Source organism: Lampris incognitus, chromosome 6 (genome assembly GCF_029633865.1).
Source record: "Lampris incognitus isolate fLamInc1 chromosome 6, fLamInc1.hap2, whole genome shotgun sequence".
Classification (NCBI taxonomy): domain Eukaryota; kingdom Metazoa; phylum Chordata; class Actinopteri; order Lampriformes; family Lampridae; genus Lampris; species Lampris incognitus.
The window spans coordinates 55,065,222-55,088,343 of NC_079216.1; the positions used below are offsets into that span (position 1 = coordinate 55,065,222).

The window sequence follows — 23,122 nt, forward strand, 5'->3', positions numbered from 1 at the left end:
CCCAAACTCTACCTCCAGCGGCCCCCAGGTAAGTTGAGTTTGAGACCCCTGCTCTAGCTCTCTCCCTCCCTCTCGCTCACTCTCGCATTCTCTGTCTCTCTCTCGCTTGCTCTTGCTCCTCCTCTCTCGCTCTCACTCCCTCTTGCTCACTCTCGCTCTCTCTCTCTCGCTCACTCTATGTCGCTCTCCCTCTCTCATGCTCTCTCTCGCTCCCTCTCTCTCGCTCTCACCACACTGACATCTACAGTGTGTGTGTGTGTGAGAGAGAGACCACTAAACTAAATCAACAGACAGCTCGGGCAGCTGTCCTCTGTGGGGCAGGGATGTCCATGTGTTCCAGTCTTCTTTGAAAAGCAGCCGCTGCGCCTCACTGGCACTGACTGTCCTTTGATGTTGCATTCATTTTTCATATTCATACTTCCTCCCCGTATCAAGTTTTGATGTCTCTGCCGAGGCGCCGGTCTCCATGTCTGCCCGACTCTCCGTTTTTCCGGCTTTCAGTGCGTTGCATATACCACGCCTTGGACGAGAGCTCGCCCCTTGTTAATGAATAAATGAATTAATTAGATCTTGTTTGATCCATCATCATCAGGCGCCTTTCCCTCCTGGTAATGACCTCAGTAATGGCTCTGACTTTAATGGGCTTTTAATTGATTTGGCTGCTTTAGTCTTATGGCATGTTTGTGTCCTGTGCTCCGCGGCCATTCCTCAGACTCGGAGGCACTCTCTACCTGGCCCTGACTATATTTTCTCTTTGTAAGAAAACATATTGGTCCGTCGCAGCGTTTTTAGCTTTGAGAAAGAGAACGAGAGGTCCATCAGTTGCAGAGCCGCAGGCCTGAATAGTGAGTAGGGAGATCGGCCTGCGTGTGTTAATGCTTTGGCGTGTGCACGCTTCATGCTACTTAAGTGTCCTTGAGAAATAAACTCAACTTAACATCAAATCTCCGAAACGCTTAATCCTTACAAGCTCTTTCCGGCATTTCCTGTTCTGCCGCTGCCCCTGTACTCTGGCCTCCCTGGAGACGGGGGCCGGGGGTGTTAAATGAACATTTCTCTCCAGGGTTGAAGTGTCAGATTGTTATTATGTTTTCATTATGGTGTCATTGAATCATTTGCAACGGAGGCATGTGCCGCTGTTTATTTATTTATTTGTATTCATTCTGTCCTTGTGTAGATGGTTCCACTCATCAACACAGCCACTGAAGCCCTGATGACCAACCTGAATGCCTCTGCAGAGTCAGGAGAAGCCGTCGACATCCACAGGTAATGGCAGACGTGCACTTCTGTAAATGAGAAGCATATCATCCCGCAGTCTTGTTATAATCACATTTTTTCTTACCCTCCAACATCACATCACCCGTCTCTCAGTCACTGTAGAGCTCTGTATCTAGTTTTGCATATACTTTTGTTTATTTGTGTTATTATATTATTTTTGGGGTGGCGCAGTGGTTAGCGTGGTCGCCTTACAGCAAGAAGGTCCGGGATTCGAGCCCCGGGGTAGTCCAACCTTGGGGGTCGTCTCGGGTTGTCCTCTGTGTGGAGTTTGCATGTTCTACCCGTGTCTGCGTGGGTTTGCTCCGGGGGCTCCGGTTTCCTCCCACAGTCCAAAGACATGTAAGTCAGGTGGATCGGCCATACTAAATTGTCACTAGGTGTGAATGTGTGTGTGTCGGCCCTGTGATGGACTAGCGGCCTGTCCAGGGTGTCTCCCCGCCTACCGCCCAATGACTGCTGGGATAGGCTCCAGCATCCCTTGACCCCCACTTGGGATAAGCGGCTTGGATAATGGATGGATGGATATTATATGTAATTTACAACTAGGTCCATTTCTATGTAAATACAATGCAATTTTTTATTATTTCACGACAAATTAGCATCAAAGAAGAAGTTCAAGTGGTTAAATGGAGTTTAATGACAGGTATGTGTTGTTATAATATAGCTACGGTGGTTTGTGCAACACTGAATACCTGTACTGTAGCCTTGTAGAAATAATCCTGTACTACCGTATTTCCTAGACTATAAGTCGCTGTTTTTTTTACTCGTCTGGCCGGTCCTGCCATTTATAATCCAAAGTGACTTATACAATGTAATTTTGTTGGGAACCATACACTGCATTTCAACGAAGGCCATTAGATAGCGCGGGTCAATCCACAAAGCTCACTAAAAATACCACAGGTTTGGGCGGGCGGGTCACAAAGTGACAAAGCAGCGTTCCGAGTACATTATAAATAATTTACAGTAATATTGTGTGCATTAGGCTAGGCTGTGCATTACTAGTCCTCCTTCTCTCCCCCTCTCAGTCACACTCTCTCGCTCTCTCTCTCACTCTGTTACTCAATTCAGTTCAATTCAATTCAATATTTGCTTTATTGGCATGACATACGTTTCTGTACATATTGCCAAAGATGTAAAACAACAGCACAACAGCAACTCTCTTTCTCTCTCTCGCTTACTCTCTCTCTCTCTCACGCTCTTTCTCTCTCTCTCTCTCTCTCTCTCTCTCTCTCTCTCTCTCTCTCTCTCTCTCTCTCTCTCTCTCTCTCGCGCTCTCCCCCTCTCAGTCACATTCTCTCTCTTTTTTTCGCTCGCTCTTACTCGCTCTCTCTATATCTCTCACTTGCTCTCTCTCTCTTTCTATCGCTCTCTCCCCCTGTCACATTCTCTCTCTCTCGCTCTCTCTTACTCTCTCTCTCCCCCTCAGTCACATTCTCTCTCTCTCTCTTGCTTTCTCTTGGTCTCGCTCTCTCTCTCTCACTGTCAAACACACATGCCCGCAAGCAGCTTTTGTGATTGTGGTTTTAGTCAATGCATGTGTTTTAGAGTGTTGTGGCTTCACCTATGAGGTTTTTTTTCCCCCTCAGCTTTTCTTTACACCACAAAAACTATTTTTTTGGTAAGAAAGTAGATGTGTGTGTGTGTGTGTGTGTGTGTGTGCGTGTGTGTGTGTGTGTGTGTGTGTGTGTGTGTGTGTGTGTGTGTGTGTGTGTGTGTGTGTGAGTGAGCGGGCGAGAGAGAGAGAAAGAGTTTGTCTTAAATGAAGGGTTGCCTGTTTTGCTGCTATTCAACAATAAACATAGCGTTTGGAACAATTCGTCTCTGTTTAATTGCCTAGAGACAGATGCTGTCAGGCTAACATACAATAGCTAACATACAGCAGCTAACATACAACAGGCCCCGCCTTGCAATCAGTGCATTATGCTGGGCAAACAGCCCGAAAACAAAATAGTGCAACGCTGCTCACTTTGCTGTAGCCTGAGCTAAATTTGGAGGTTTGTGGGTCGGGTTTGGGTGGTTAGTTAACGCATATTTTAGCGGGTTGCACGGTGCCAATTGGAGCTCATAATCTATTCCATTGCCTACCAACACAGGGATCGGCAGTTCGAATCCTCATGTTACCTCCGGCTTGGTCGGGCGTCCCTACAGACACAATTGGCCGTGTCTGCGGGTGGGAAGCTGGATGTGGGTATGTGTCCTGGTCGCTGCACTAGCGCCTCCTCTGGTCGGTCGGGGCGTCTGTTCGGGGGGGAGGGGCAACTGGGGGGAATAGCGTGATACTCCCGCGCGTTACGTCCCCCTAGTGAAACTCCTCACTTTCAGGTGAAAAGAAGCAGCTGGCAACTCCACATGTATCGGAGGAGGCACGTGGTAGTCTGCAGCCCTCCCTGGCTCAGCAGAGGGGGTGGAGCAGCAGCCGGGACGGCTCGGAAGAGTGGGGTAATTGGCCAGGTGCAATTGGGGAGAAAAGGTGGGACACACACACACAAAAAAAAAAAACCTGACCCGTACATCACTACTGTACCACCATATAAATGCGTCTTATAGACCAAAGCGACTTATATATGTTTTTTGCTGGGTGCGACTTGTACTCTGGTGCGACTTGTGGTCCGGGAAAGACGGTACTATTATGCTGCATTGACCAGCTGCAGGTGTGGGTCTGTGTGCTTCGGTCTGCAGGTGTTTCGGTTGTTTCACTATGGATGTGATTGCCAGCGTTGCATTTGGGACCCAGGTGGACTCTCAGAAAAACCCGAATGACCCATTTGTCAAACATGCCCACATGTTCTTCTCATTTTCATTCTTCAGACCCATCATACTCTTGGCAGGTCAGTTCTGTCTACATGCCTTCATAGAGACACTGTTTGAGTAGAAATGCTGTGCAGGCTGCGAATTAAAACTGAATATATGATGAATGAAAGATGATCCAGATATACTATAGTGCTTTTACATTTTGTTCTACTACATTACCTCCATGTGCCATATTCCATATATATACACTACCGTTCAAAAGTTTGGGATCACATTGAAATGTCCATATTTTTGAAGGAAAAGCACTGTACTTTTCAATGAAGATAACTTTAAACTAGTCTTAACTTTAAAGAAATACACTCTATACATTGCTAATGTGGTAAATGACTATTCTAGCTGCAAATGTCTGGTTTTTGGTGCAATATCTACATAGGTGTATAGAGGCCCATTTCAAGCAACTATCACTCCAGTGTTCTAATGGTACAATGTGTTTGCTTATTGGCTCAGAAGGCTAATTGATGATTAGAAAACCCTTGTGCAATCATGTTCACACATCTGAAAACAGTTTAGCTCGTTACAGAAGCTACAAAACTGACCTTCCTTTGAGCAGATTGAGTTTCTGGAGCATCACATTTGTGGGGTCAATTAAACGCTCAAAATGGCCAGAAAAAGAGAACTTTCATCTGAAACTCGACAGTCTATTCTTGTTCTTAGAAATGAAGGCTATTCCATGCGAGAAATTGCTAAGAAATTGAAGATTTCCTACACCGGTGTGTACTACTCCCTTCAGAGGACAGCACAAACAGGCTCTAACCAGAGTAGAAAAAGAAGTGGGAGGCCGCGTTGCACAACTGAGCAAGAAGATAAGTACATTAGAGTCTCTAGTTTGAGAAACAGACGCCTCACAGGTCCCCAACTGGCATCTTCATTAAATAGTACCCGCAAAACACCAGTGTCAACATCTACAGTGAAGAGGCGGCTGCGGGATTCTGGGCTTCAGGGCAGAGTGGCAAAGAAAAAGCCATATCTGAGACTGACCAATAAAAGAAAAAGATTAAGATGGGCAAAAGAACACAGACATTGGACAGAGGAAGACTGGAAAAAAGTGTTGTGGGCGGATGAATCCAAGTTTGAGGTGTTTGGATCACAAAGAAGAACGTTTGTGAGACGCAGAACAAATGAAAAGATGCTGGAAGAATGCCTGACGCCATCTGTTAAGCATGGTGGAGGTAATGTGATGGTCTGGGGTTGCTTTGGTGCTGGTAAGGTGGGAGATTTGTACAGGGTAAAAGGGATTCTGAATAAGGAAGGCTATCACTCCATTTTGCAACGCCATGCCATACCCAGTGGACAGCGCTTGATTGGAGCCAATTTCATCCTACAACAGGACAATGACCCTAAACACACCTCCAAATTGTGCAAGAACTATTTAGAGCAGAAGCAGGCAGCTGGTATTCTATCGGTAATGGAGTGGCCAGCGCAGTCACCAGATCTGAACCCCATTGAGCTGTTGTGGGAGCAGCTTGACCGTATGGTACGCAAGAAGTGCCCATCCAACCAATCCAACTTGTGGGAGCTGCTTCTGGAAGCGTGGGGTGCAATTTCTCCAGATTACCTCAACAAATTAACAGCTAGAATGCCAAAGGTCTGCAATGCTGTAATTGCTGCAAATGGAGGATTCTTTGACGAAAGCAAAGTTTGATGTAAAAAAAATCTTATTTCAAATACAAATCATTATTTCTAACCTTGTCAATGTCTTGACTCTATTTTCTATTCATTTCACAACATATGGTGGTGAATAAGTGTGACTTTTCATGGAAAACACAAAATTGTTTGGGTGATCCCAAACTTTTGAATGGTAGTGTATATATTTCATATATACATTGAGTTGAGGGGGATTGGCACTAATCTCTCATGTGTCACATAAGCAGCCGGACTCCCAGACAGAGCCTACATGAGCTACAAATACAAAATGAAAACACAAAGTCCAACACAGAAAACATTTTTCATGGAAAAATATTGGCTTTGTTCCAGTTTGTACCAGTGCAAACCTGATTGTGTTTTACACTGAACCTACTTTAGAGTTTACAGACACATGGTGTGTCCAGACAGTCCGGATTTGCTTGCAGCACACTAACAGAAAGTCGGTTTGTGTCTCTAGTTGTCTTCCCTGCCCTCATGGCTCCGCTGGCACGTCTCATCCCCAACAAAAGACGAGACGAGATGAATGGTTTTTTCATAAACTGCATCAAGAAAATGATCAAGCAGAGAGACGATCAGCCCCCTGAGCAGGTGTAACTCAATCTCATGGATATAACCGCAATCTGCCATGCTTGGCTGCATCAGAACATCCCATGTACTTGCAAGGGAATTTACTTAAAGACACGAACATACTACACATACAACACATAACTGCAACTTAATAAGGTGTGACAAGCGCCTTTAGCGTGGTAGCCATTTTGAATTACATTTGGTATGTACCTTGCTTCTACATCCCACTAGTAACGCATCGGTCCCTACGCCCTTTTCTGTTTTCAGATGATCTTTAATAGAGCCAGTGTGGCATTTTATGACAAAGTCTTTGCACCATATGGCAGCATACCGTGGAATAAAATGTCCACTTTGCAAATATTTTTCTTATTTTGGGTTAGGGTGGTCTTAAGGGGCATGGTGGCGCAGTGGTTAGCGCGGTTGCCTCACAGCAAGAAAGTCCTGAGTTCGAACCCTGGGGTTTTCCAACCTTGGGGTTGTCCCGGGTCGTCCTCTGTGTGCAGTTTGCATGTTTCCCCCATGTCTGCGTGGGTTTCCTCCAGGTGCTCCGGTTTCCTCCCACAGTCCAAAGACATGTAGATCAGGTGAATCAGCCATCCTAAATTGTCCCTAGGTGTGGACTGGCAGCCTGTCCAGGGTGTCTCCCCGCCTGGCTGCCTGCCGCCCTATGACTGCTGGGATAGGCTCCAGCATCCTGCCACCTGAATTCAGATAAGCGGCTTGGATAATGGATGGATGGTTAGGGTGGTGTCCTAACAACATAATGTTGAGCTAACTGTTGAAAAGACCCTACTACAGTCGATAGCTTTTGTATTTTATTTTATTTTGTTTATGCATGCACAGAGGCGGAGAGACTTCCTCCAGCTGATGTTAGATGTTCGAAACAGCAAGGAGTGCATATCTCTGGAGCACTTTGACGTGGTCAGCCGTGCCGATGAGCTGAGTCACACACACCAAGAGGCGCAGCCGTCAACCTCCGAACAGAGCAGCGACCATCCTCATGCTGAGGAGTCGTCCGCCAGACGTCCACAGAGGAGGACGATTACGGACGATGAGGTAGTGGGCCAGGCTTTCGTATTCCTTCTTGCGGGCTATGAAACCAGTAGCAACACGCTGGCCTTCGTCTGCTACCTTCTGGCCATCAACCCCGAGTGTCAGACCAAAGTACAGGAGGAGGTGGATGAGTTTTTCATCAGACATGTGAGTGCATTGGGTCGGACTTCTTTGCTCTGTCATCCTGTTACGATCTTGCATAACAGAACTGGGAAAAAGTCAAGTTATACTTTATTGATCTGTAAGTTACAACAGACGTGTCATTTTGAGGGCGTCCGGGTGGCGTTACCTCCGGCTTGGTCGGGCGTCCCTACAGACGCAATTGGCCATGTCTACGAGTGGGAAGCCGGATGTGGGTATGTGTCCTGGTCGCTGCGCTAGCGCCTCCTCTAGTCAATTGGGGCACCTGTTCAGGGGGGAGCCGGGGAACTGGCGTGATCCTCCCACGTGCTATGTCCCCGTGGTGAAACTCCTCACTGTCAGGTGAAAAGAAGCAGCTGGCGACTCCACATGTATGGGAGGAGGTATGTGGTAGTCTGCAGCCCTCCCCGGATCAGCAGAGGGGGTTGGAGCAGTGACCGGGACGGCTCGGAAGAGTGGGGTAATTGGCCAAGTACAACTGGAAGAAAAAAAGAGGGGGGGGGGGGGAGAATGCAAACAGTGGCTGGAGACATTTGCACACTAAAGACGTGATGCATGTGTTATGTTTCTTGAGGCAAACATGAAGCATGCATACTTTGTCCTATCTTGAACTTATCCAAATTTAAAGTTGTGCCACTATCCTGCAAGAGTAGTCACATGCACTACAGTTTGTTGAATTATATTAAACAATATTCTTACATAGCTTGTCAAGTCCAGCGTGAGATGCCCATGGACTGTAACTCTCAAAGGAGCGCTAAGAATCCATAATGGGTACCCAGATCCATCTGCCGAATTCTTTATTATACCTTAACTGCTGTTCACAAATAAGTGTCTGTGACAATTTTGTGTCTTGTTTTCTGTGTCATTAGTTCAGGTGCCGCCGCCGATAAGCGTCTGCGCGCAGATAGCTAGTAATGTCCAAGAGCCCGTCATAAATAAACCACATTACCTCTGCAGCTGCGCCATAATACCCTCCTCTTTGTCACACATCCCTGGCCTGATCTTCACACTGCTATTCCACAGGCCAGTGGAGGTGAATTTAGTGAGCGAGACAGTGTGTGTGTGTCTGTGTTGTATTGTTTTTCATGTTTGTGAGGAGGGAGGCTGCAGACAGAACATCAGTCCATCTCTCGATAACAAGTTAAACTTGGGATTCTGATTTTCAATTATTTTCTGTTCATTCATTTTAATTTTATGTGCTGTCTGCTGTTCTGTTGACGGACGTTCAGTGGTTATGTGATTTTATATTTGACTATTTGAGCCGGTGTATCTGGAAATTATTCCAGTTACGGTTGACCTTGTGGCATGGTGGCGCAGTGGTTGGCATGGCCGACTCACAGCAAGAGGGTCCTGGGTTCGAACCCCGGGGTTTGTCCAATCTGGGGGGTTGTCCCAGGTCGTCCTCTGATTGGAGTTTGCATGTTCTCCCTGTGTCTGTGTGGGTTTCCTCCGGGTACTTTGGTTTCCTCCCAGAGTCCAAAGACATGTAGGTCAGGTGAATCGGCCGTACTATATTGTCCCTAGGTGTGAATGTGTGTGTGTGTGTGTGTGTGTGTGTGTGTGTGTGTGTGTGTGTGTGTGTGTGTGTGTCGGCCCTGTGATGGCCTGGTGACCTGTCCAGGGTGTCTCTCCCCCTGCCGCCCAATGACTGCTGGGATAGGCTCCAGCATCCCCGTGACCCTGAGCAGGTTAAGCGGTTTGGATAATGGATGGATGGACGGTTGACCTTGTTTACATTTCATTAAATAAAAAAGCAAACCTGAATGTAATTGATGACACAGATTATCCCATGTTAAACTCTTGGCACATATTGATCAGTTTCAAATCTGAATCTCTCCTGCAAGCTCTCAAGATAGAAGAGACTCAACGAGTCTCTTAAAGTGTTTCAATAGCTAGACCCATTTTGTCCCATCATAACCAGTATGGCTTCTGCCTTTATGCTGCCTTGTGCATTTTGGATAGTGTGTTTGAGCATCTTTGTGCACACATACAGATTTGTTTGTTCTACACAGTCAACACACAGATATACTTTTTTTGGGGGGGGGGGGATTTTTCTTTCTCCGCAGTTGTACCTGGCCAATTACCCCACTCTTCCGAACTGTACCGGTCGCTGCTCCATCCCTCTCTGCTGATCCAGGGAGGGCTGCAGACTACCACATGTCTCCTCCAATACATGTGGAGTCACCAGCCGCTTCTTTTCACCTGACAGTGAGGAGTTTATCGCCAGGGGGACGTAGCAAGTAGGAGGATCACGCTATTCCCCCCAGTTCCCCCCCGAACAGGCGCCCCGACTGACCAGAGGACCAGGACACATACCCACATCCGGCTTCCCACCCGCAGACATGGCCAATTGTGTCTTTAGGGACACCCAACCAAGCCGGAGCTAAGACGGGGATTCGAACCAGCGATCCCCATATTGGTAGGCAACGGAATAGACCGCTACGCTACCCGGATGCGTCCAACACACAGATATACTCTTTTTAAACCTATCCCATCCACTCGGACCATGCTAATGCCCTGACCTAGGCCTTACCTAGTCCTGCTTTGCCGGGGCAGCCAGCGGTCCGGAAGACAGGATCAAACGCAGGGGGAGGAGATCTCAGGGACTGGATTCAGACGCTCTTTCATCCCTTCTATGCGATGCCAGCAACACAATCTAACGCTTCTCTTCGCCACGCACAGAAAAGGAAGTCTCCACAAAAAGAGCTTTCTGTGTGAGCTTGCTCTCGCTGTCTCATCTCTCCCCATTATCTCTATACCCCCTTCTCTCTCTCTCTCTCTCTCTCTCTCTCTCTCTCTCTCTCTCTCTCTCTCTCTCTCTCGCTCGCTCGGTGTCTCTCTCTCTCGCTCGCTCGGTGTCTCTCTCTCTTTCCTTTTTCTCATTCAGTCCTGCTTTAGCTCATTTGTTCCTGATAGAGGTACAGACCAGGGGTTAATTTACTTACATTCTTCTTTGTTGTGTGTCTCTCATCGTCTTGATGTGTGGACATATTTATCTTTCTGTGTTTTTATTTCATCTCGAGTGACATTTCAGAGATGCTGTCTACTCTGGGTCCATCACAGATTGAGACGCTCACCCCAATACTGGCTGTGTTAGGGAGGCAAATAGCGCCTTTCTTCTTTTTTGTGGGTAATATAAATGTTGCATTAGATTGTAATATTAACAGCAACATGGTGACTGTAGATCGCAGCCAAGTAATACAGAGCTACCACAGTCACCTCATCCAGATGATTAAATTCAGTGAGAGTAAATTTATACGTTTTACAGGAGGCGATGCTTATGTTTTTTAATGAGACTTGAGGAAATGACTTCTTCGCACCCACAGCAATGTAAACTTTACATGAAGAAATTTGAAAGAGGTAATAAACCTGTTTTTTTTTATAGCTGAAAACATGTTAGTCCTTCCCGAGGATGGTAGAACTGATTGATGATAAATTCAGCAAAAAACACAATCACATTAGATGGCTTGTTTGAGGGTGAACATCTTCACTTTTTCTTTCTTCCGGAGTAAAACACACACTACAACTACGTAGCAGCCTGGAATTACTTCCGTTATAAGGAGCATCAAAGATGCTGAAACATCAACCCCCCCCCTTTTCTCCCCAATTGTATCCAGCCAATTACCCCACTCTTCTGAGCCGTCTCAGTCGCTGCTCCACCCCCTCTGCCGATCCGGGGAGGTCTGCAGACTACCACATGCCTCCTCCGATACATGTGGAGTTGCCAGCCGCTTCTTTTCACCTGACAGTGAGGAGTTTCGCCAGGGGGATGTAGCGCATGGGAGGATCACGCTATTCCCCCCAGTTGCCCCCCCCCAAACAGGCACCGCGACTGACCAGAGGAGGCGCTAGTGCAGCGACCAGGGCACATACCCACATCCGGCTTCCCTCCCGCAGACAAGGGCAATTGTGTCTGTAGGGACGCACGACCAAGCTGGAGGTGGCACAGGGATTTGAACTGGCGATCCCCGTGTTGGTAGGCAACGGAATAGACCGCCACAGCACTCGGATGCCCCATCTACACCTTTTTATATCCTTTCTACATGGACATCACTGTCTTCCACATCTATACCCCTTTATATCCTTTCAACATGGACACCACCATGCTCTACATCTACCCCCCTTTTATCATTTTTATAAATGTTAGTAAATGAAGATGGGCTAAAATCCAGCATTTCCTTCACTTATTCTTTAAAGTTGCTACAAGGAGTTTTGAATTTTTATTGACTTTGTGCATCCTTGTGGACAAAAGCAGTTGTATTTTGTGCAAGAACGAGCTGGTAGCTCGTGCGTCTGGTTTGAAGAGTGAAAGATGTAGTTTTTTTGGAAAAACAGGTGGTTGCAAGATATACAGCACTGAGGTCCTGTATCTGTATTTGTAGTAATATTATCACATCTGTGTGCCATAAATCACTGCATTTCACCGGGAATCCCACCCAGAGTCAGTTATTTGGCAGCGTTATATATAAGCTCTGATCTTCCCATTACCTTTGTTTCCATTCAGTTGTCAAGTGAGTTTTAAGTGTACTTTTCTGAAATCACAAAAAATAAAACGTGAATTCATGTTTCCATCAGATCTGTTATAACAAATAAAACCCTGAATGGGGTTTTATGTTGCCTACGTCATATGTCCATACTTGGACACCCGCCAGAAAGATGGACCAGTTAAGGTTAGGCTTGTCATGTGACTAAGTTCTACTCACATTTCATTTTAAATTCAGCAGATGAGTTTCCATCACCCATTTATTGTATAAACTCTATCGACAATAGCAAAAAAAAACCTCAAGCAAGTGCATAAATGTTTTAGCACTATTTGGTATTTCTTCAAAATTTGGTGTTTCCATTTAACCTTTCCCCATTCGAAAACATAAAATTTCGCATAAATTGGCTTGATGGAAACCCCATTGCTGATTGTCTCATTTGCTTATGCCGATCATACAGAATTTATTGAATTAATTTGAGGCTAATAAGTTATCTGTAAAAACCTCCTCATAGCAGCTTTAAGGCCAGCTGAATATGCATGATACAGAGATGTGGTTTGTGTGTGTAAAAGTTAGTCTCCATCTGTTCCAGTGGTGGGCGGCACGGTGGCTTATTGATTTACATTGTTGCCTCACAGCAAAATGTCATTTGATTTGATCCTGTCCCTTCAGCGTGGAAGGGGCCTGTGGATTTCCCCAGGTGCTCTGGTTTCCTCCTGACTTTAACTGTACGTTATGTTTGAATAGGGCGGCACGGTGGCGCAGTGGTTAGCGTGGTCGCCTCACAACAAGAAGGTCCTGTGTTCGAGCCCTGGGGTAGTCCAAACCTTGGGGGTCGTCCCGGGTTGTCCTCTGTGTGGAGTTTGCATGTTCTCCCCCTGGCTGTGTGGGTTTCCTCCAGGTGCTCTGGTTTCCTCCCAGAGTCCAAAAACATGTATAGGTCAGGTGAATTAGCTGGACTAAATTGCCCCTAGGTGTGTGTGTGTGTGTGTGTGTGTGTGTGTGTGTGTGTGTGTGTGTGTGTGTGTGTGTGTGTGTGTGTGTGTGTGTGTGTGTGTGTGTGTGTGTGTGTGTGTTGGCCCTGTGATGGACTGGCGGCCTGTCCAGGGTATCTCCCTGCCTACCGCCCAATGACTGCTGGGATAGGCTTCAGCGTCCCCGTGACCCTGAGAGCAGGATAAGTGGTTCAGATAATGGATGGATGGATGTTTGAATAGAAGTAAAGTGATTTTCTGTGTGCTGGCCTTTGCAATTGGACTTGTGACCTGTCCAGGCAGTCAAAAGAAAATGGCAGTGTTCACTCTGCAGTCAACTTAACAACTGACCATTAAAAGAGTTAAGTGGCGTTCACATTATTTTTCACAAACAAAGGGCTCTTGCATTATTCACACTGCTTTGTGCAATGTAAGATTTAACCACTACAGCACTCAATGTGGCACTGTATTACACCATTAAATTATTAAATCCCGTCTGCTCTCGTTCACAGTGCCAGGCTTACTGTTAGCAGTTGCTAGATCACTACCTTTGAACACTTAAATAATGTGATGATTACAAACCTAGTAACTCTATTCGAAGGCTTACATTTAGCCATGCAAATGCTTTTTTAATATGGTCTCTGTATGAAGCCGGTTCGTTGTTAATTCAGGAAATTTTGACTTGCAAACCATCTCGCATTGGAACTACTGGCATTGGCTGCACCGTTGAAGGTAGTGCATGGCGCGGTTCAACAAGGTCAACAAATTCGAACTTTCAGCACAGCACACCATGTGCTTCACATCGCAGACATTGGCACAACATGATTGCAAAAAAAACCAAAACAAAACAGCTCCTCTCAAAACAATTTAGATGTGCACAAAACCTTTGTTGTGCGTTGATGAGCTCGCCCCTTTACTGTTTCCTTCCCCTTCCTTAGAGATGCCGTGAAACGGCACCGCCAACACCCTTGATTTGACATATATATGAATAAACTGGAATGGTCGGGTGGGATTTTGTAAGGAAGGGAGTTTGATTGGACCATCAGCCAATAATGGCCAGGCATATTTAGGAGATTGTGGACATTGATATGCTGTTGGCTAGTTTCAGTCTGGTGGTAGAAGATCAGTTCTCTTCTCTCAGTCTTACCCCCCATTCATTGGACATTTTTGCCTATGTACACCTGCAAATAATAATAATAGTAATAATAATACAATTTATTTGTGGGCGCCTTTCAGAGCACTACAGAGATTGTTGATAAAGAAATATATTTGTCGGGGGGCCTGGGTAGCGTAGCGGTCTATTCGGCTGCCTACCAAGATGGGGGTCCATGGTTCGAGTCCCCGTTTTACTGCCGGCTTGGTCGGGCGTCTCTGCAGACACAATTGGCCGTGTCTGCAGGTGGGAAGCCAGATGTGAAGAGTAGGGTAATTGGCCAAGTACAATTGGGGAGAAAAAGGGGGGAGATATATATATATATATATATATATATATATATATATATATATATATATATATATATAGTTAGTTAGGAAGACAACATTATTTGGATAAACACAAAAATAAAACGTTTTTTCCCCGAACTTGTAGAACACAGTGTTCAATAGATGTGAATTTAGTGCAGATGACAGAAGTAACAAGAATGAAAACATAATTTTCATTTCATTGGATGTTTAACAAATATATTCCCCAGCTCCACCTCTAAATATTACACACAATTGTCTTATTGTTCTATTCTCTCTCTCTCTCTCTTTCTCTTTTTTTTTGGTGTTTCTATGACATTTTGAGAATTGTTATGAATTTTTTTAGTGCTCCACAGCAATTCTGACCTGTGATTCATCACCTGCCTCTTACAGGTCCTGCAGGTTAGCAGCGCTACAACAGAGACGCTTCCATGTATGAAAATAAGCCGCATTGACTCAATCACCATCCTTTTTTTCTGACAAGTGCTCGACCCTGTGTGGTCCTTGCAATTCACATATCTTTCAATGTCAAGAAGAGATAATATTGACAAATGTGTAAAATGCAGACAGCCAAAGATGCTAATCAAGCTAGCTGGATTAGCTGGATGGAAAAAGTATTCTTCTTTCTCTTTCCCTCCTTCATTCTCTCTCTCTCTCTCTCTCTCTCTCTCTCTCTCTCTCTCTCTCTCTCTCTCTCTCTCTCATTCGCAGATATCTCTGAAAGAGAGATAGCCAAATGTGCAAATTCTGACAACCAATAATGCCAATGCCAGGAATGACTATATTGATGACTGTTAACTTCATTGGAAGATGTTCTCTGGTCACTCTCTCGCTCTCTCTCTCAGCCTCCTTCCATGCAATTGCTCTTCATGGCCTCAGGCAATCCCTTATTAATTTGCCGCCTTTATCTCCCAGAATAACGGACTAAGTTTAAGCAAATCGAGCTTTTAATGACTTGTGCAGAAAGCGTGAGGCAAGAGGTAGAAGTGAGAGATGAAATTACGTGTTTGGGGTTCAGCTGCTCCTGCCGAGGAACTCCTCAAATTGTCTGCAAGGGGAAAGGGGGGGCCGAGAGGGTGAAAGTAGAGAATAGAGTACTTCAACCGAAAATTCTTGGTTTGCCTCTAAAATTGATAACTGTCTCAAGAGCCCGGATGTCTTGAAACTATTTTTCATCTTAGTCCTGGGGCCTACACCACTGGACCTCTTGGCCATTGACAGCTGATACAACACAGTTTGCTTTATTCTTAAAATAAGCTTCCCTGCTACTAATGTTGCCGAACTGCTTGTGGCGCTAATTCTTAGTAGGATGACACCTTCCTTCTTGAAAGTCTTCCATGTTCACTAGCTGCACTTAAATAAGCTTTCTCTTTTTTTTTTTTTTTTCAATTTTCCCCCTTTTTCTCCCCAATTGTATCTGGCCAATTACCCCCAGCCATCCTGGTCGCTGCTCCACCCCCTCTCTGCCGATCCGGGGAGTGCCCCGACCGACCAGAGGAGGCACTAGTGCAGCGACCAGGACAAATACCTACATCCGACTTCCCACCGGCAGACACAGCCAGTTGTGTCTGTAGGGACGCCCGACCAAGGCGGAGGTAACACGGGGATTCGACCCGACGATCTCGTGTTGGTAGGCAATGGAATAGACTGCTACGCTACCCGGACGCCCCTAAGCTTTCTCTTTTTTAAAAGTGGGACCAGGTGGGTGTCTGGGTAGTGTGGCGGTGTATTCCGTTGCCTACCAACACGAGGATCGCTGGTTCGAATCCCCGTGTTACCTCCGGCTTGGTCGGGCGTCCCTACAGATACAATTGGCTGTGTCTGCGGGTGGGAAGCCGGATGTGGGTATATGTTCTGGTCGCTGCACTAGCGCCTCCTCTGGTCGGTCGGGGCACCTGTTCGGGGGGGAGGGGGAACTGGGGGGAATAGCGTGATCCTCCCATGCGCTACATCCCCCTGGTGAAACTCCTCACTGCCAGGTGAAAAAGAAGCAGCTGGCGACTCCACATGTATTGGAGGAGGCATGTGGTAGTCTGCAGCCCTCCCCGGATCGGCAGAGGGGGTGGAGCAGCGACCGGGACGGCTCGGAAGAGTGGGGCAATTGGCCGGGTTCAATTGGGGAGAAAAAGAGGGGGAAAAAAGAATAATAGAAAAAGAAAGTGGGACCAGGTAACTTCTTTGCTTTAACATGTTAATTTCATTTTAGTCACTTAGTGTGATGCTATGGGAGAATGACACAATAACCATTCAGATTAATTCCCTGGAAACCTTGTTTTGTGTTTTGTTTTTGTGTTTTTTTGGCTATGCATTTTGTACGCCGCTGAGCACGAAACTTTCATGAAATATAGGGATTGCTTTACTGCACACACATATGTATGGCAATTTTACTTTAACTTTTCTCTGACTGTAGCACCTCTTAGTCAATTGAGCTAATGGCTTTTATGTAAATGTACATATTTTGTTGCCCCACGATGAATAAAAATGAACAAACAAAAGCCCCTGTCCTGGTGGCTGTAAGGTAAAAGATCCAAAATCCAAAAAGGTAGCCGGTGCAGCTTTAACGTATACTCATAAATGTGTGTAGTTAATCTGACGTCAAAATAAAATTATTTATTTGATGTATTAAATGTGGATCACACAGACAAGAAAACAACTTAATTGTATTATTGCATACCCTGGGGATGGGCAATAATGCAATATGACCATTTATCGTCTTTCAAGCGGCATTTTATTGGGATGCAATTTAGATGTTGTGATAAACAATTTAGTTTAATTTAATAAGTATCTGTTGCATAAGATTTCTCACAAAATAAGATCTGAAATATCTGAAGGAGCATTATTTGAAATATGCGACACGGTGGCACAGTGGTTAGCACGGTCGCCTCACAGTAAGAAGGCCCTGGGTTCGAGGCCCCGAGGTAGTGCAACCTCGGGGGTCGTCCCGGGTCGTTATCTGTGTGGAGTTTGCATATTCTCTCCGTGTCTGCATGGGTTTCCTTCCACAGTCCAAAGACATGTAGGTCAGGTGACTCGGCCGTACTAAATTGTCCCTTGGTGTGTGTGTGTTTGTGTGTGTGCGTGCGCGCTGTGATGGCCTGGTGGCCTGTCCAGGGTGTCTCCCCATCTGCTGCCCAATGACTACTGGGATAGGCTCCAGCATCCTCACGACCCTGAGAGCAGGATAAGTGGTTTGGTTAATGGTGGATTATGTTTTATATTACCAGTTTAACATAATGAACCTCTGTGGGACTCTTGAATCTGGTCATTTTGCATATGTAAGAAGATATATGTCGATATTGTGTAAAATTCCTCATGATTATCGTGAAAACAATATTTTGCATATCACCTGTTAGTAGTGTACACTCTTATTAGTGTAACAATGTAACGACCACGAATGTGTAGACTCGCTAGCCCTTGGCTAAAGGGTGTGACCCTTTAGTTGACTGGTTAGTGCAGTTGCCCATGACGCAGGGAACCCAGGCTCGATTCCCGGCTGCCCCCTGAATCCTTGCTACATTGGTGGCAGCGGTGGGATGCATATGCGCCCAGAGGCATGGGGGAGCTCGTATGCTGTAGCGCGGGGATGCGCTTCCCGAAGGAGGGGGCTAGTGGAACAGTGTAACGACCACAGTCCTTTAGACTTGCCTTAGCCCTCGGCTAATGGGTCGGACCCTTCAGTTGACTGGTTAGCGCAGTCGCCTGTGGTGTGGGGAACCCAGGTTCGGTTCCCGGCTGCCCCCTGAATTCTCGCTAGATTATTATTATCCATGAATCGGCCTTTACGTTTTTCTCTCTTTCCGTTACTTTTTTCCCTCTATTTTCTTCAGTAGTAGTGACGTTTTGATTGTATTTCAGGTTCAATACTTTTTTCTCCCACTTGTCCGTGCTCATCTGTATGCTGCTGCGCATCCGGATTTCTCTGTGGGGATTATTAAAGGTCCACCTCATCTGATCAGTTGTTTCAAATTGCGAGTGTGGATCCAGGGAGAAGCGGTTCTCTTGTAATATAGCTTTGAAATGACGCCTGTGGTTTACAAGAAGGTCTTGGAATCAAAGCATGTTCGAGAGCTTATTGAGCACATCCAGCGATCTCGTGGTTTTTCCGGCAGTCACTTCTAATGAGGCTCCTACGTCTGGGATTTATCTTCCGCTCTTATCCAGCACCAAGCTAAAGGTTTTGATTTGTCATCCTGTTTAAATGAGAATAAAGGCAGAAAGGGCTTAGTGGCTGACTTACTTACCATCTGTCTGTCTGACTGGTTCCCCTGGCAAAAGGCTGCATGGGTAGCTGTGTATGTAACTGACTTAATCGCTGGCTGGTCGGTTGGCATGCTAGCTGGGTCTGTTGCTTATCTGGCTGGCCGGCTGACCATGCAATCTGGGGAGCATTGCTGTGAGAAATAGGTGCAAGATCTCACGTGTAGAGTTTAATGAAGCAGATTTGGCCAGAGTGGAGAACTCCCCAAAGGTGGTTGTATAGATGATCCAGAAAAACCGAGACCCCCTTGATAATTTCAAGAGCGAGGGCTGGTTAAAGTAGCCATAGACTAGGGGACTAGAGAGCGTCTTAACTATGGTCTTCCAGGGCCTCCATTCTCGCTGACTCGATGAAATGGTGTAACACTTTAATATCAGGCATGGAGGGGGTACAGAAGAGATGGTGGGGGGGTATAATATAAAGAAAAACAAGAGGGAACAGGATAAATGTTAAGCCTCTCATCTCAGATTTCTCTGTTTTTGGCTTAAAGCTTGTTGCACACCACTTTGAAAGATGGCAGACTTGGCAGTGCATTATTTCAAAAGGCCAGCATTGATAGAATGTGTATATTGTGTGTGTTTATGCATCTGTGTGTGTGTCTACCTCTGTGCATGTCAGAAATATCCTTTCCCAGTCCCATTTCATCACGCTGAATGGCCTTTCCTCTCTGCCTCCCTGGTGTTCACTGGTGCCTGTCACATCACCATGAAAAGACAACAGAGGGAGCGAGAGAGAGAGCATGACAGAAATGCATCCCCTGGAAAGAGAGACGGACGGATTGAGAGCTGCAGCTGATCCCCGAGAAGCACTGCGGGCTTAATATCCCCGTTATATCCTCCCCCGCCCTATCCAAAGCATCCAGGCTGCAGGCTCCTGCAGCGTCTTACCATGGAGGCTCAGAGCTGACGTCAGCCCACTTTACCAGTATATTTTTGTCCATCTCATGGTCAGGGGGTCACTAATGCATTATTCATACTCACTGCAACAACCTAGAAAAATCTTATCTCAACAGGGCAGAGCAACGATCACCACTGGCTCAATCACTGAACCAGCACTGAAAGCATGCACTAGCTTCCAGCCTGCCCCTTTGTGATTAATACTGCCGTTTGTGTAATGCGGCAGCCTTTTGATGGCAGCTTGTCATCATTTTGGAGTGGAATGTTCATACATCAATGTTTCATAATGACTGTTAGATGTATAAATATGGGATAGGTTGTCATGTTCTGTCTTGATTTGGAGAAGTCTGATGTTGTCTTTCCTTGTTCTCAGAATTGCATGTGTATATTTTAGGACGACCTACTCTATCTCCTCTATATGGACTAGGAAAATCTCAGAAAGGTGCTATGTTTTATTAAGGCATTTAAAAAAAGGGGGGGGGTTTGGGAAATACATGTGTTCTTTAATAACGCAGTCTTCAGACACGCCAAACAGAATGTTGAGTTATTCAGCTGTGGTTTGTCCGATGTGTGCTGAATGCCAACAGCTGTCATATGACAGACATAAGCCCTCCCGTCTCCATTGAACCCACAGGAAGTTAAAACACACACAAACACATGCACACTTATACATGCATGCTCAACAGTGTGTGCAGACACACATGCACCGTGCAGCTTTGAACAGGAAGAGGTAATTTTCTGCGCTTGGTTGTTAAATAGTACATTCAACTGGAGTAGTTAAAGAGTGCAATATGACTAGTTCAATATGTATATTTCACATACTTATTCTATTTTATTTTATTTAAGACAGTATTTTTCCTACACTCGCAATTGTACCAACAACACCAAGCTAAAATCCTAGTGTATGTACTGCACATGGCAATAAATGAATTCCTGATTCAGATTCTGGGTGTCACGGTGGCACAGTGATTAGCACGGTCGCCTCACAGCAAGAAGGTCCTGGGTTCGAGACCCGGGGTAGTCCAACCTTGGGGGTCGTCCGGGGTTGTCCTCTGTGTGTAGTTTCATGTTCTCCCCATGTCTGTGTGGGTTTCCTCCGGGTGCTCCGGTTTCCTCCCACAGTCCAAAGACATGTAGGTCAGGTGAATCGGTCATACTAAATTGTCCCTAGGTGTGAGTGTGTGTGTGTGTCGGCCCTGTAATGGCCTGGTGGCCTGTCCAGGGTGTCTCCCTGCCTACCGCCCAATGACTGCTGGGATAGGCTCCAGCATCCCACGACTCTGAGAGCAGGATAAGCGATTCAGATAACGGATGGATGGATATATATATAGATAAATAGATAGGCATCTGTTGATAACCTGGGCTGTACTATATTATATTGTATTATATTATGTGGAATTTGTTTATTCAAATTGCTGACTTTGATGCTCCAGATGGAATCAAACCCCCAACCCCCCTCATACTTTTATCGCTGTACCCCAACAAATTCGATCCATGTCCTGTATCAAAATAGAAGGATATTTTTTTCCAGCTTTCAGCTACTAGTTATTCCTTATCCATGTCATTTCTATCCCCATCCTCGTCCCGATATGATGGTGGGGATGAGCAGACTCTGTGGCATTCTGCAGCCATCAGCTGCCTCTGCTAACACTGTAATTGAAATGGTAATTTTGTGCTACAGGAGGATGACCCGTGTTTGGCCACAAATCTCAGGGCTTATTGACAGATAACGAATGGGGGAACAAATCATCCCATCAGCCCTAACTGGTGGACTCGCTCACAATGTACCCTTAAGAAATGTTGGGTAATGTAGCACATATTTATGCCTTGTATGTACTGTAGGTATATTTTCACCTAGAATGTATATTCCAAACAATGGGAATTTAGTTTTGGTCCTCTCTCTTCCAATCAGCATCACTAAAAACTGGGCTCTAATATGCCAACTGGTTGTGAAAACGCTGCCCAGAAATTCACAGTGTGGGGGCGTGCGGGTACCGTGGCGGTCTATTCCATTGCCTACCAACACGGGGATCGCCGGTTCGAATCCCTGTGTTACCGCCAGCTTGGTCGGGTGTACCTACAGACACAATTGGCCGTGTCAACGGGTGGGAAGCCGGAGGTGGGTATGTGTTCTGGTCGCTGCACTAGCGCCTCCTCTGGTCGGTCGGGACACCTGTTCGGGGGGGGGTAGCGTGATCCTCCCACGTGTTACGTCCCCCTGGCGAAACTCCTCACTGTCAGGTGAAAAGAAGCGTGTTGTTTGGTTTCACTATTTTGCCTTCAAGACCCCGGTACGTGTGCTCGTGCATATTCCTTGTATGTACGTACGAGATCATATACATTTTGTGCATGCATGTCCCAAGTTCAGCAGTAACTTTGTCCCCCACCTCGCTCCTCCGTGTCCTCAGGGACATTCAACACTGTCCCATTGCCTCTGTTTGGCTCACAGCCTAATAGGCAAATGTGGTGTTGTTTGTATGCCAGACAGGTAGCTTTGTGTTTTTGTCATTCAAATCATTATCTTAATTGCTTTGCATTCAGGTGTGTAGCATCCAACGCCAAGCTGAAAAAAAAAGGGCTTTAGGGTAAACGCTCACCACTGAACCTTGAACAACCAGCCTGTATTGACCAGCTCTCTCCTGTGTAGTCCTCTTTTTCTTTTCCTTCAAACCCACCTCCCAGACCCACTCCCATCTGGCCTCATGCCAGATAATAAAAACCCAATCACCCCCCCATATACGCCTCTACCCCCAACACCTTCAGCAATTAGTCAAACTAATTAACAATTTGGCTGTTGAAATAATTACCTCAAGTCAAATAGAAAGGCACGCTCAAGTTTTTTGTTCCTTTATTCCACAGTTTCGTGGTTCCTTGTTTTTGTTTTTCTGTATTCTGGCTGTCTTAGGGGAACAACCCAGCCACTGAGGATGCACAAGCCAGTGCATTCTTAGTGCCAGTCCCAAGCCCGAACAAATGGGGAGGGTTGCGTCAGGAACGGCATCCGGCGTAAAATCTTTGCTAAATCAAATATGCGGATCATAAATAAGGTTTCCATACCGGATCGGTCGAGGCCTGGGTTACCAACAACCGCCACCGGTACTGTTAACCAGCAGGGTGCCGGTGGAAACTATGCTACTGTTGGGCGAAAGAGAAGGAGAGGGGGAAGGCATGTCCAGAGGCAGCTAGAGAGGAGGAAAGGTAGGCGTGTGGAGGTGAGAGTCGGAACTTTGAATGTTGGCACTATGACTGGTAAAGGGAGAGAGCTGGCTGATATGATGAAAAGAAGAAAGGTAGGCATACTGTGTGTGCAAGAGACCAGGTGGAAAGGGAGTAAGGCCAGAAGTATCGGAGGGGGGTTCAAACTCTTCTACCGTGGTGCGAATGGGAGGAGAAATTGCGTAGGGGTAATTCTGAAGGAAGAGTATGTCAAGAGCGTGCTGGAGGTGAAGAGAGTGTCAGACGGAGTGATGAGTATGAAGCTGCAAATCGAAGGTGTATTGCTGAATGTTATCAGTGCATATGCCCTGCAAGTTGGGTGTGAGATGGACGAGAAAGAAG

General features: G+C 46.1%; 1 protein-coding gene across 4 annotated transcripts in view; it reads left to right on the forward strand.

Moving 5' to 3' along the window:
• The window catches only part of tbxas1 (thromboxane A synthase 1 (platelet)), a 142,993-nt gene that overhangs the window by 104,107 nt on the left and 15,764 nt on the right, over window positions 1-23,122 (forward strand). For all 4 annotated transcript variants that reach the window (XR_008810359.1, XM_056281469.1, XM_056281470.1 and 1 more), the window contains 4 exons: window positions 1,178-1,266; window positions 3,958-4,106; window positions 6,191-6,321; window positions 7,144-7,500. Coding sequence is in view for 3 of the 4 variants with exons in the window: in XM_056281469.1 (XP_056137444.1) it covers window positions 1,178-1,266; window positions 3,958-4,106; window positions 6,191-6,321; window positions 7,144-7,500 (726 nt within the window). In the remaining variant the exon portion in view is untranslated. The remainder of the gene's footprint in view (window positions 1-1,177; window positions 1,267-3,957; window positions 4,107-6,190; window positions 6,322-7,143; window positions 7,501-23,122) is intronic.